We start from the raw sequence: 15,191 nt of genomic DNA on the forward strand, positions 1-15,191 counted from the left end.
TTTCTACTTCATAGTGGGCGAGCCACTATAGATTTTGCCAGTGTAACTTGATTGATGTACAGCTTCGCACCTTTGTGATCACCTCAGCCTATGTTGAGTATTATCAGTTGTATATTTTCATACACCAGTAAAAGAGCTATAACCTATATGCAGTACCAAAGCATTTCACCTTTTCCTGCTCCTACTCACTTCCTACATTCGGCTTACCCTTCAATTTAGAGGAGCAGACCCACGCGCCTCCTTCCAGGCGGGATACAAAATTTACCACTTACCTTAGCTGCTCAAAACCAGAGAGAATCTCTTCTGATCCAAAGTGACACACTTCATTGGCACCAACGTGAGTCACCACCTGCAGTTGGCTCCACATTGTGCTCTTCATGGCATTCGGAAGGGCTCGTTCCACATCTGGGTTGACTCCACCTGGTATGCACACAGGCTTTCTTCTTCTCCTGGACAGCCATGTTTCTAAGGAGCCCCATAATGCACCTAACATTGGAGCTCCCAGCTACCAATAATCTCACCCTCTGTGACTGCCCGGATCTTGCAGGCTGAGAGGTTTCCTATGAAACAGGACAAGTGACTGTATCTGGCTGAGGGACAGCGTCAGCCACAAATAGCACTTGGAACCTGTTTGTCAGACTAACAAGGGAGGCCTTATGTTTGCCCCCCTGCGAAATCTTTCACCACCTATCATGTCCCGAGGCAACCTTCCACTCGACCACAGGTGAGGGGTAAACCTCAGTGTGAGCAGTAATTGGGCTGAACACTGGTGCGGACTGAACCTTGGACCCAGATGTGTTGAACATCCATTGCATCCCCATGGCCAGCCCACAACAGTGATGCCCGCCCACTACAGCTTCAAGCTGTGTAACCAAAGCCATCACATTGTGGAGCTGAGAGTGAAGTATCACCTACTCGCCTTGCAAGCAATCGCAGTCCCTATCCATACTAAAGACTATGGAAAACTACATTACATAGACAAATAAAGGACAATCGACACGCTCTACAGAACTCTACTGTAGACACCGACAAAAATGTAACAACTGTTTCCAATAAATTACATTAACATGCTCAGGTCCAAAAATTAAACTACCAAACCACTCATATCAAGACTAAATAATTTACTCCTGATTAGGAACATGAAATAAGCCATGAAATTGGTTTACTTTCCAACAAAAATGCGAGAACTGTATCTATTAAATTAACATGTATAAATTCAAGAAGCTAAACTACCAAAGCACATAGTGAAATTATAAAATTCACTCCTGGTTAGGAACTTGTAAAATGTCACAAAATTGGTTAATTCCCTGTGGCTGCTTGTGTCTCGGCCAGCTGCTGCTGCCTGACTCTATTCTCAATCTATAACCATATGCTTTGTTTTACACCTATTATGCAGTAATCTCTGTTTCTTTACAGTGACAGTATACCATGGAGGTTCCCTCCCATTATGGACTGTACTACAGGGTATCTATCCAGCACATGGTCAAATATTCTTTTAAACTTGAGCCATAGTTCCTCTCTTTTAAACTTGAGTCATCGTTCCTCGACATGCTCCAGCCCTGTGCTGGAAGTTTCTAGTTCCTCACTGAGATATGACACTAATGATTTTTTATCTAGCTGACTGAACATATATATCTTTCTGCTTGTTTTAGTTGTCCTTTGTACTTTGGTAATAATTGTTATCACAACTGTGTCATGTTCACTGATACCAGTTTCAATATGGACATCCTCAGAGAGGTCAGGTCTACCGTTGCCATTAGATCCAATATAATTCCCTCATGTGGGGTTCCTAACTATCTGTTCTAGGACGTTTTAAGAGAAGGCATTTAGTAATGTTTCACATGATGTCTTATCACACCCACCACTCACAAAACAGTAATTTTCCCAATTAACTGTTTGGTGATTTAAGTCTCTACTAACGATTACAGTATGACTGGGGAACTTACTTACAAGTATAATCAAATGTTTCCCTAAGACATTTAAGTATCTTTTTATTATTTACGATAATGACCAAAGCATGTGAAATGAATTAAAATTCGTGCTGCGGCCCGGACTCAAACCCAGGTCTTCTTGCTTGCTAGGCTACTACAGCAATGGTGACCATCGTACTGTGGTGGTCTAATGGTTAGCATTTCTGCCTGGCAAGCAAGAATACCTGGGTTTGAGTCCTGGCTGCAGCACAAATTTTAATTCATTTCGTCTGCTTCGATCATTACATGCAAGTGAACTGAGGTTTTCTTTAAAATTTTCAGTTCCATCAGGAGATGAGCCTGGTGGGCAATAGAAGGATAGAATTATCATTTTATGCTCACCGCTGATACTGAGTCTTGCCCAAACAATCTTTCATGCAGCTTCAGTTTCTATTGTGGTGGATTTAGGTTTCTTGTCTACTACAACAAATACATCACCTCCATTCTTCGTTTGGCTACGCTTTTAATAAACACTTAAATTTTCCCACATAAATCTCACTGCTATCAATTTTAGGTTTCAACCAGCTTTTTGTACCTAGTGTTATGCAAGCTTCACTACTTTTCATGAGCACTTCAGACTATGGCACTTTGTTGTGAATGCTTCAGCAGTTTACCATTAAGATTTTAATACTCTCATCTGTAGGAGACATTTGTTTCAATCCTACACTGATACGTCTAGGTTTTGTACAGGTACTGTTTTCTGGATTGGATGGAGAGTTGCCTAACCTTAGAAAAAGGACAACCACGGAAGCACTCCACACACAGTCAGCATTTTACCTGCAGGGTACTTTTCCTTCAATAATATGCACATAAACATGCTGCTTAGTTGCATTTTCATCAAAGTTGTCAATATCTGTCACTTGATAGAATTTCTTTCTTGTCTCTTCGGGAATGACAAGAACAGAGCTTCCAACTGAATCTGCACACTCCTCCTCCTTTGTCATTCTCTTCATTGTCGGATGGTAGACAGTCAAAGCTTCTGACACACTGATGATTATTTAACTTATTGGTATCAATCACCATTGTCTCTTTCACTTTCAGACTTTGTCTTTCCTCCACTACAGAAAGCCATTATCTCAATCAATGACATTAAGTTCACAGACAGAATCTGTGGAATACAAACATGCAAACCCCTCGAATAGTATGCATCATAACACTGACTGAAAACAAAAGCCATCTAAACAGTACTCCAGCAACAAAGAGGTATTGCCATATAGGCTAACAAAATGATGTTATGCGATCGGTTGAGGTAGGCGCACAAAGCCACCACTCCCAGTCCACAACTACTGTCAGGTATCTGTTTACACCAAGTTAGCTGTAGCTTAGCTATGATTACAGTGTAAGACAATACCTCAAACTTGGAGGTTATTGGGAGAGGTGTAACATGCTAAGTCCTTCCTGGTCCCCATCTCCTCTGTACAGGGAGTCTAGCACTACCACTGGCATGCCACTGATAGTTGAGTGGACCAGTAGTGACAAATCCTATAATTCCAGTAAATATGACAGAATCCACAGGAGAGGACGGTACTGGCAGTCAACTCTCAGGAGCCCTCCAAAAAAACCCATTCGCAGCCGGTTACAGTTACCTGACAGTGGACTGGCTGATTTCCGGTCACTTACGTAATCAAGTATCTCTTTCCATCTTTGAGAATTGCATTCATGGTGGGACTGCTTTGTGGCTGGTGCAAAAAGTAAACAAATAACTAAAATAAGCTTGTGACAATCTTTCAGTTTCTGGATCTGTTAAGCTAAATATATTACTAATTCCCTTTACAAATTGAAACAATTAATATGCAAAACCAGATTTCTACTACGGCAACAGAAAAACCCAGGATAAAAGTTACCAGTTTCCTTATACTTTTTGAGATTAGATTCACTAATGAACTCGAAAATACTATTAATTTATGATGAATGCTAACAATACACACTTCTATTGAAAGATAAAACTAAATGCAACACAAAATGTTAGTTGTAATGTATGCTACGATAACTTTAAATCACAAACATTGATTCACTTCGAAATATGTCATCCACAATACACGTAACTTCTGAAAATTCTCAAGAATATATGTTTATTCGAATGAACAATGTAGGAAAATACAGATTGCTACTTACTTTAAAGAAGACACATCAAGTGGCAGAGAGGCACAATTAAAACACACACATAGCTTTCGGTCATAGCCTTTGTCAGTAAAACACACACACACACACACACACACACACACACACACACACAAACTTTTTATAATATGTATGGATAAAGAAGAAAAAAGATTATCACAGAAGACAAATTACAGTCTTTGAGAAATATCACTGGTGCAGATAAATAGTGTAAAAAGTGAACCAAATATAACTGACATGTAGTTTTTGGTGAAAGTGCAGTGGTCAACTATGTGTGGAAAAGGTTATGAACAAAAGCACCACTACATTGCTGAAGCTCAGTTTATGGAGGTCATCAACATGCAGCATATTTTCTTCGTCATCGTCTTCCTCATCTGTATACTCGGCTGTCAGTTCTTCTTCTTCGAAGTTTTCCTGCAGTTGCTCTATCTCCTCCTCAGCCTCTACCTCAACTGCTGGCTGTGGTCTGGAAATGAGCACACAAGGAAACTACTAAGAACAGGACAGGGAAAAGTGAACACATGATGACTAAATCTGGAGGTGGAAAAAGAAACAGCACAATTAATAATAAAAACAAAGGTTCTCACATATTTAACACAAGTAGTACTTGCAGCTGTGACTGAGCCACTTGGAGATTTGTAAATTACATGCAACAGTAGAAGAAAACAGGCTGGAATCCAATTTTTAGCTATACGTCTTTGTACTTACAGAATCATAAAATAATTCTTGAACATATATAGCAATTACCCCCAACTTTAATAATTATCCATTCCCTCTCTGAAGTGAGTCTGAAGCATTACTGTAATTTATTTAATCCTTACCTTCATGTGTTTTACATTTCAGCTACGACATTGAATTCTAAAATCTAGATCAGAGTCTTGGCAGTATTTCCCTACAGCTCATATGTTGCCAACACATCACTTTTGTATAGCCAATGGGGTGATATGTTTACATAACCTATGAGGGGTGAGAAAATATGCACTGAATTTCTAACCACAAAATAGAAACCTTTTTTCTTCACTGTTGTCACAAATATTTGACGGTTTTTACTGAGTATGTCAAAAATTATGAGGTTATAATTAGGTTCAAATGTGACAGTTTGCTCACAAGTTGGCAAAGCCAACGGATGTGAAAGCTAAAAAAGCTCAGTTACGGTGATAAACTGTTCTGTAGTTCAGCTTGAGGTTACTGATAGACAGGAATGTGACAGTCCGGTTGTGAGTTGGTAAAACCAATGAATGTAAAAGCCAAATAGCCTCATCATGGCGACGAACTGATGTGCTGCTTAGCCCAAGATGTAGGTTAATTAAATTAATAATCTTTGTAGCCACATATATTTGTTCCTTCTGAATATGTCAAGAATTACAAGATTGTGTTTAGGCTGGGACCTAAAAGCACAGCTTAAATTAAACTAATAATCTTGGTTGTCAAAATATTTGCCTGTTACTACTGAATGTGTTACAGTTTCAGAGGCTGTGATGCATTGACTTGAAAATGAGACAATATTCTTTTGGAACACATTGTGTGTCCTGCTCATTCATTGACTGAGTAGAGTCACCAACTGACACAAACTATTTCCATCCCATTATACCTCATAGTGAGCACTGCCAACATTGAAGCACAAAACACATCAGTACACCACTGGCCTTGATCTAGACTTGTGCCATTTTGACTTCTCATGACTCTACACAAACAAAAGTATCTGGGACAGTAGGCTAGTAAAAGAGTTTCATCAATATTCAATATAGCTAACATGTTCAGAGCATCACATAATTCTGTTTCATGTTTTAGACATCCGCTTTTATACAGTACAATACAATTTTTTGCTGAAAAAATTGTTGGCAGTGTTTAGGACAGTAGCTCAATGGGAAAGTGCCAGGCTACATGTCCAAAGGTCTGGGCTTTGATCCTGAGTTATACCAAGGATTTCTCTTTTCTGTCAGTTATCACTTAGTTGATTGTTGGTGACGGGTTCGGTGGATCAATTGGAAGGTCAAGACAAGGCAAGAGCATACCACTTCCAATAGACTATGGTGTTGAAACTAACATTTGGATTGGCAGAGCTTCACTTTGTACTTTTTATGTTGGTGCTAGTACTTAGCTAGCAACATTAACCACCATAAGCACAACACTGTGAAACATGCAGATCACACAACCATACTGCTACAATTCCAGATGGTGCCAAGTGTAGATCGTCACTGTGTTGACTCCCGCAAAAAGTGTAAAATGAATGAAGAAAAGCGTTCAACTTGCAACATAATCAATGTACATTGTGATAATTTGTGCTTCTCATGATACATCATCAAAAAAGAAACTGAAAGTAGCAGAGACTCAATAAGATGAAGTGTTGAGAATTATGCATCTATATCATCCTATGACGAATCAACTGTAATATTAGGCTTGGACCCCTGCCACTGCGAGAAACATACAGTTATAGGTATAATGTGCAATATATGCAAAACTACACATCATTATAAATGTGTTAACACAGATCCAAAACATAAAGTATGGTTCTGTAAGAAATGTAGCAGAGATAATCTAATTCAAAAACCTAATGAGAAGGACTGTTTGACAAGCAAAATAATTGCAGTGCTCCTGGAAGAGGTATAGGTATTAAAACACAAATGTAACTAATTCACACAGTAGAAAGCAGAGGTTGCAAATGAATCACAAAGTTAACTACACCCAGATACTAGAACTCATATTATAACGTGTGAAAAAAGTACGGGAGAGTAGGTAGAAATTGTGTCAGATGCACTTTATGGGAAAGTAAGTTCCATTTTCTGTGCAGTAAAATTAATCCATCACCAAAAACTGACCAAAACACAATAACATAGCACACACGTGATAACTACAGAGATGATACTACATACATACACCCATTCGACTAAAGCAAAATAAGTGATGAAAATGATTCAGAAAATGTTACTTAAAGTACACAGATACGTGTTTCAGCTATTGCTGTTCCACAGAATACTCAAATGCCATGTCACCATATGCCCATGTCACAGCAAAAAATCCATGATCACTTGGGGAAACTTTACATCCTAGCTGATATCCACAGATGCGGAATCACCTCAAATGTTAATGAAGCAGCAATTGTGAAGTCCTTGAGTTTTGTCAAGCCCACAGCATCCCTCTCTGAAATCATTAAGAATGTTCACACCGAAGAAATTATCAAGTTGTCTTCAAATGACTTTGTTTGGCAGCTCTAATGATGCATACACGAACGAAAGACACCCAGCTTACTCAGAGTTAAAGAAGCACCAGGGTCACTTGTCACACACAAACGTTCAACGTTCTCTTCATGAACATTCCACACCGCTATGATTTGCCACCTTGATCTTGTGTAAACTAGGAGATTTGTGCTGTAATAAGTGTTTTTCGAATACATGCAATCAATTCAAAAATGTTTCTGTTGTTGATATTAGCAGCACTGGGCACATATTCATAATTTCACTTGAATGGCCTAGAGAAGCACACTGTGACACACAAATTACCAGAAGAAATCAAGAAGCACCAGCAAGCATCTGCAGCACCAACAACAGTATCAGTATTAGTAACATCACAAATATCAGTAACAGCTGATACAACTCAAGTAGCAGCAGCACTCCTCCACTTAATGAGATATTTTTTATGGTTTCAAATTAAGAAAAGGAAAAGACTATGACAAACCAGCCTGAAAACTATCAGGAAAAAAGTAGTATTTAACCAGGTAACAATAAAAGTAAAAACGTTCAAAATAATGTATTTGAATATACAGTGCCTCAAGAATAAAAGTGTTGGATTTAGTAGTAGCTATAAATAATTTTGGTGACATCTACTGAATTTGTTTACCTGAACATTGGTGCAAGGATAAGAAATGTAAGCAATTTTAAATTAGCATCTCATTACTGCCACAGTGTTTGTAAAAATAGTACAGTATGCATTTACACAAGAGCAGAATTACAGTTTAAAGCAAAAATAGAAGTGGACCATATAAATACTGAAAAACATTTTGAACTGTGCCACAGAGGTAAAAACTGATGAGAAGAGAAAAAAACTAATTCTCATATCAGTGTTTAAATCACCAGTGGGTGAGAAAAACATATTTTTTAAGAAGTTGGGGGCAGCGTTCAACACTTTTCATAACAATGAAGTGATTTTATCATTATGTGAACTTTAACATCAACATCCGAAAACCTCTCGTCACTTACCTTTAAATCTGCTAACAAGGTATACACCACTGTGAATGCACATGCCTCCATAAATGAGGACAACAGAAAGGACAAAGAAAAGGTGAAATGTTTTTGTGACCAACTCAATGATGTGCAAAATATCCCAGAAAAAACACCATGTCCTATTTATTTTATTTATTTATGTACACGTCAAGTTCCGTAGCACCAAATTGAGGAGCAAATCTCTAAGTCATGGAACATGACAGTACATGAAATTACAACATAAAAGTAATAACAGATAAAAATAAAATGTTTATGAACCCGAAAAAAGTCAATCCGTAAGTTCAATTAAATGAATCAACAATACAACAAGAATCAGCTTAATTTTTCAAGGAGCTCCTCAACAGAACAGAAGGAGTTACCCATGAGGAAACTCTTCAGTTTCAATTTGGAAGCACTTGGAGAACTACTAAGATTTTTCAATTCAAGTGGTAGCTTACTGAAAATGGACGCAACAGTATACTGCACACCTTTCTGCACAAGAGTTAAGGAAGTCCGATCCAAATGCAGGTTTGATTTCTGGCAAGTATTAACTGAGTGAAAGCTGCTTATTCTTGGGAATAAGCTAATACTGTTAACAAGAAATGACAGTAAGGAATATATGTAATGAGATGCCAATGTCAAAATACCCAGACTCATGAACACGGGTCGACAAGAGGTTCGTGAACTTACACCACTTATTGTCCATACTGCCCATTTATGAGACAAAAATATCCTTTTAGAATAGGAAGAGTTACCCCAAAATATAATACGATACGACATAAGTGAATGAAAATAAGCAAAGTAGACTAATTTTCATGTCAAACAATCACTCACTTCAGATACCGTTCAAATAGTAAAAATCGCAGCATTAAGTCTTTGAACAAGATCCAGAACATGGGCTTTCCATGACAGTGAACACTTAGAAATTTGAACTGTTCAGTTTCACTAATCATATGCCCATTCTGTGAAATTAAAACGTCAGGTTTTGTTGAATTACTAAATCTCATGTTAGTAAATTGTCAAAGTATCTATAGCAAGATCCCCGAGTTACTCTTCAAAATAAACAGTAGTAATGCCAATATTGTATTAGGCACCGAAAACTGGTTGAAACCAGACATAAATAGCAGTGAAATTTTGAATTCTGATTGGACAATGTTTAGGAAGGATAGGACTGATGCTATGGGAGGTGGTGTGTTCACTGCAGTTAAAAGCTGTTTAAACGCAGTTGAGATCGATACCGGGTCGGACTGTGAAATAGTCTGGATAAAGATGTCAATCAGCCAAGGAAAGACCATTGTATTAGGATGTCTTTATAGACCACCAGCATCCGCAACCGCAACAAACGTCGCAGAATGTATCAGGGAGTCTTGAGTATATAGGAAATAAATATCCAAATTATTCATTAGTTATAAGTAGAGACTTTAATCTGGCATCCACTGACTGGAAAAATTACATGTTTATCACTGGAGGCAGAAGCAAAGACTCGCGTGAAATTATTCTAGGAGTGCTCTCAACATACAACCTAGAGCAATTGCTTAGAAAACCAACTCGAGATGGGAACATATTAGATATCTTGGCGACAAACAGACCTGATCTTTTTGAGGAAGTTAATCTAGAAGAAGATATTAGCAACCGTAACATTGTTGTGGGTTCTATGTCAGTGGAAGTTGCAAAAAAACCACAGAAACAGCAAAGTTTTCTTGTTTGGGAAAGCAAATAAAAGTGTCATTAATGAATATCTTCATCGTCAGCTCCTAGTATTCACCGTGGGACACAAAGATATTGAGCATCTTTGGTCGGAACTTAAAGGTATTGTCCACTAAGTGCTAGAGAAATACATGCCTAGCAAAAATATAGGGGCGGGAAAGGATGCACCTTGGTTCAACAAGAAAGCGGAGAATTTTGCACAGTAATTTTAAATGTAGTCACTGTCCCACTGACAAACAGAAATTATGCAAAATGAAAGCAGCTGTCAAAAGGTCAATGACAGACTCTTTTAAGGAATTTGAAAGCAATATTTTATCTGCAGATTCTAAAAATAAGTCCAAAAAATTTTGGTCGTACATAAAATCTATGAACGCTACAAATAATTCAATACCTTCTCTTGCTGACAGTACGGGTAATGTAACGGACGATGATAAACAGAAGGCCGAATTTCTAAACCTAGCTTTCAAAAGCTCATTTACGGTAGAGGACTGCAGCACCATTCCCCCTTTCAATTATCGAACAAACACAAAGATGGCTGACATAGTGTTTAGTGTATCTGGGATTGTAAAACAGTTAAGATACTTAGACGCCAGGAAGGATTCCTCGACTTTCGAAAGGCGTTCGACTCATTTCTGCACTGTCGCTTGCTCCAAAAAGGGTGCACTTACAGTCTATCCAATGACATATGTGGTTGGATAGAAAGTTTTATTACAAACAGAAAACAGTATGTCGTCTTGAATGGGGGGACTTCAACAGAAACTATCGGGTTGATGGTATTGACAGTGGCATTAGACTGTTTTCCGATGATGCTGTAGTCTACAAGAAAGTAGTATCACACGATAATTGTGAACAAATCAGTGAGGATTTGTAGAAAATAAATGTGTGGTGTAATGACTGGCAGTTATCTCTGAATATTAGTAAGTGTAACCTACTGTGCATAACAAAGTGAAAATCCCCATTAATGTACGAGTACAAAAGAAATGCCCAGTCTATGAAAGCAGTAACATCCGTCAAGTATCTGGGTGTGACTATTCGAAATGATCCCAAATGGAACGATCAGATTACACAAGTAACAGGTAAGGCGAACTCTAGATTGTGGTTTACTGGTAGAATCCTGAAGCAATGCAGTCCTTCAACAAAGGAAACTGCTTACAAGACTTTAGTTCGTCCAGTCTTAAGAGTACTGTTCGTCTGTGTGGGACCCTTATCAGTTGGGTCTGATTCAAGAGATTGAGTAGGTCCAAAGAAGAGCGGCAAGAGTCGTGATGGGTACATTTAGTCATTGCGAGAGTGTTACAAATCTCATTGAAAGTTTGAAGTGGGACACACTTGCAGATAGACGACGTGCTAAACGGAAGGGGCTGCTCACTAAATTCCAAAATCCAATCTTCGCCGAGGATGTAGAGCATATATTATTATCACCAACTTTCATACTGTGCAATGATCACTATTCAAAGATAAGGGAAATTAGAGCTTGTACTGAGGTGTTCAGACCGACGTTTTTCCCTTGCGTGGTCCTTGAGTGGAACAGAGAGGGGGAAATATGACTTTGGCGCAAATAGTGCCCTACCGCCACACAACGCTTGGTGGCTAGCGGAGTATATATGTAGATGTAGAATTGCGTGTTAGAAATTGTAAAAACTAAGTCTTACTGTGATTTAGTGTTAGTTTATTTTCTACAAGCCATGAACTTAGGTCATGAACTGCACATAACATTCTTTACTACCAAGCTAGGGTCATTGGCAAACAGAAATATTTTAGAGTTGCCCATAATACTAGAGGGCATATCATTTATATAAATAAGGAACAGGAGTGGCCCCAACACTGATCCCTGTGGCACCCCCCCCCCCTCCCCCCCACTTGACCGTACCCCACTGAGACCCCACATCACAGCCATTCTCAACATTGTTAATAACGACCTCTTGTTGTCTGTTGCTAAAGTAAGAGGTGAACCAATTGTGAGCTACTCCCCGTATTTCACAATGGTCCAACTTCTGGAGCAATATTTTGTGATCGACACAATAAAACACCTTAGTTAAATCAAAAAATATGCCTAGTGTTCAAAACCTTTTGTTTAACCCATCCAGTACCTCACAGAGAAAAGAGAACATAGCATTTTCAGTTGTTAAACGACTTCTAAAGCTGAACTGTACATTCGATAGCAAATCGTGTGATATAAAATGATCAATTACCCTTACATACGCAGTCTTTTCAATAACTTTAGCAAACACTGATGGCATAGAAATGGGTCTAAAATTGTCTACATTATTCCTTTCTCCCTTTTTATAAAGCGGCTTTACTATTGAGTACTTGAAACTGACCCTTCCTAAAGGAAAAATTACAAATATGGCTAAATACAAGGCTAACACATGCAGCACAATACTTGAATACCCTGCTAGGCCCTCCATCATATCCATCTCTCCCTTGTTTGTATCGCAGAGGGTTATTTCAGACATCAATCTCAAAAAGGCATTTGGCAAGTAAGTTATATGATTACCTGTAGAAACTAAATTTTTATTTTATTCACCAGCAATGCTCAGAAAATGATTGTCAAATACTGTAAATATATCTGATTTATCAGTACATAAATATTTTTACAACAAGCTGACTTTATATCGTCGACCTTGTGCTGCTGACCAGACACTTCCTTCGCAACTGACAATATGGTTTTATTTTTATTCTGTGGATTAGCTATTCTATTTGCATCCCACATACTCTTTGCCTTCCTGACAACATTTTTAAGCACCTTACAATACTGTTTGTAATGGGCTACTGTAGCTTGATTGTGACTACTTCTAACATTTTGATATAATTCACACTTTGTTCTACATGATATCCTTATCCCACTTGTCAGCCACCCAGGCTGCCTATTACTGCTAGTATCGCGTTTAGAAGGTTCTAATGGAAAGCAACTCACAACGAGCATGAGAAATGTGTTACGGAAAGCATTCATTTATCACCTATGTTATCGGCACTATAAACGTCATGCCACTCTTGTTCCCTGACAAGGTTTAAAAAACTCTCTATTGCTGTTGGATCTACTTTCCTACATAGTTTGTAGTTACAAGTGACATTTGTTTGAGTACAAAAGCCTTTTAGTGTTAAAATTTGTGCATCATGGTCTGAAGGGCCATTCATCCTTTTACTAACAGAATGTCCATCTAGTAATGAAGAATGAATAAAAATATTGTCCATGGCTGTGCTACTGTTCCCCCGCACCCTAGTTGGGGAGAGGAGGGGGGAAACAGTCTGCATCAGATCATATGAATTTAGGAGATCTGCCAACATCCTTTCTCTTGCACCATTACATACAAAATTTATACTGAAGTCACTACATACAACTAATTTCTGGTACTTCCTATAAAGTGAATCAAGAACCCTCTCAAGCTTGAGCAGAAGTGCTCTGACGTCAGAGTTAGGGGACCTATAAAAGAAAACAATTAGAAGTTTAGTTTCACTAAATTCAACTGTCCCTGCACAACATTCAAATATCTCTTCTGTGCACTGCCATGATACATCTATGGACTCAAACAGGATACTGTTTTTTTATGCACATAGAATTCCCCACCCTGCAAGGAACTCCTTGAAAAACTCCCTACTTATGGAGGACATCAATGCAAAGAAGGAAACTATCCAACACATAACAGGACTAACCAAAATGGGATCAGACTGATCAAATTACGACAAGCACACAATATGATTCTGAAATCCAAAGCCTTTAAAAAGCCACATCGACAATAGAAAACATGGATCTCATCATGCTCACATCTAGGTGAATTCAAACTAACTAAGGTCCCACATTCTGTTTCTTGAAACCTGATTGTCCCTTGGAGTTACTCCAAAAGGCCTAACACTGAAAGCCCCTGTTTCTGTATGCAATCCTTCCCTACACTAGGCTCTTTTACATTTTCAAATACAACAACCTATTGCTCTTATCCGACTAAGCTGTGACCTAAATGCCCCATCAGCCAATTTCCACACTATCAGACTTCTCTCCTTCTACAAAATCCTGCAGTTATCTTCCCCTCACATTTCCTTGAATGATATCATCCACCAAGTCAACTTCAAACTGCAACAACATGCCAGACTTCACTTCAAAAAGCCATCCCCCTTCTCCTAAACTACCAGAACTGTGGTGTTTCCCTTCCTGTCCCTATGCAGCTTCCTAAACAGCCACACCATCAACCACCACTTCTCTCCAACAAACTGAGTTTGGCCAACCTCCTTAACATCCCACAGCCTTCACCACTACCTCCCAGACCAAGAATAACCCATAATCCTGAGAACCAGCCACAACAGTACAGTGTCCTTAAACTCTCATCTAAAGCACTCTCCCCACCTGAATTATCTGTATTATCTAAAGGTCTCACTTTCTGCCCTGAACCTGCATTTGATCATGGTGCTTTGGTGAAGGAACTACTATCCTTCACACGTAATATCCATTGGAAATATCACTTTGCAATCCATTCCCAAAACCTTTCCAACAGCAAACCTGGCATTGAACCCTGCCTTGAACAGTTCAGATCACAATGCCACCTTGATTCACCACTACTACCACAAAATCATCCCTTACAAGCCTTCCAAGAATCCCTCACCTCCAGCATTGCTCCACAATCATTCCTCAGGTCCCTACAATATGGTCCTAACCTGTCCTCTGCAGAACTTCAAGCTCTACAGTCCCTAAAATCTGATGATACCATCATCATCCTTCCAGCAGACAAAGGATCTACCACTGTAGCACTTGACTGAAAGAAGTATCTTAGTGAAGGTCTACGCTAGCTGTCTGACACCACTACATACAGCATCTGTCATCAAGGTCCCATCCCTGTGATTCAAACGGACCTGCAGTCCCTCTTTAAAACCTCAGGCCCCTCACAAGGACTAACACCTCAATCCATAGAACTTCTCACCCCATCCAAACCATGCACTCCCACCTTTTACCTTCTTCCTAAGATCCACAGACCCAATCATCCTGGCCATCCTAAAATTGCTGGCTTCAAAGCACCCACCAAATGTATATCTGCCTTAGTTGATCAACACCTGCAACCCATAGTACAAAGATCCCCTCCTACATCAAAGATACCAACAATTTCCTAGGTCATCTGAAATCCATGCCCGTCCCACTCCAACCACATACCTTGCTTGTCACCAATGATGCCACCTCCCTCTAAACCAACAGCCCCCATGTACATGG

At 39.0% G+C, this 15,191-nt stretch overlaps 1 protein-coding gene across 2 annotated transcripts in view; it reads right to left on the reverse strand.

Moving 5' to 3' along the window:
• The window catches only part of LOC124803021 (intraflagellar transport protein 57 homolog), a 181,596-nt gene that overhangs the window by 66,737 nt on the left and 99,668 nt on the right, over positions 1-15,191 (reverse strand). Inside the window, exon 5 of one of the 2 annotated variants that reach the window (XM_047264130.1) lies at positions 4,398-4,557. In XM_047264130.1, coding sequence (XP_047120086.1) covers positions 4,398-4,557 — 160 coding nt within the window. Of the gene's footprint in view, positions 1-4,394; positions 4,558-15,191 lie in introns of both variants that reach the window. The other variant, XM_047264128.1, reaches the window with a different exon arrangement.

Source organism: Schistocerca piceifrons, chromosome 6, assembly GCF_021461385.2.
Source record: "Schistocerca piceifrons isolate TAMUIC-IGC-003096 chromosome 6, iqSchPice1.1, whole genome shotgun sequence".
Taxonomy (NCBI): domain Eukaryota; kingdom Metazoa; phylum Arthropoda; class Insecta; order Orthoptera; family Acrididae; genus Schistocerca; species Schistocerca piceifrons.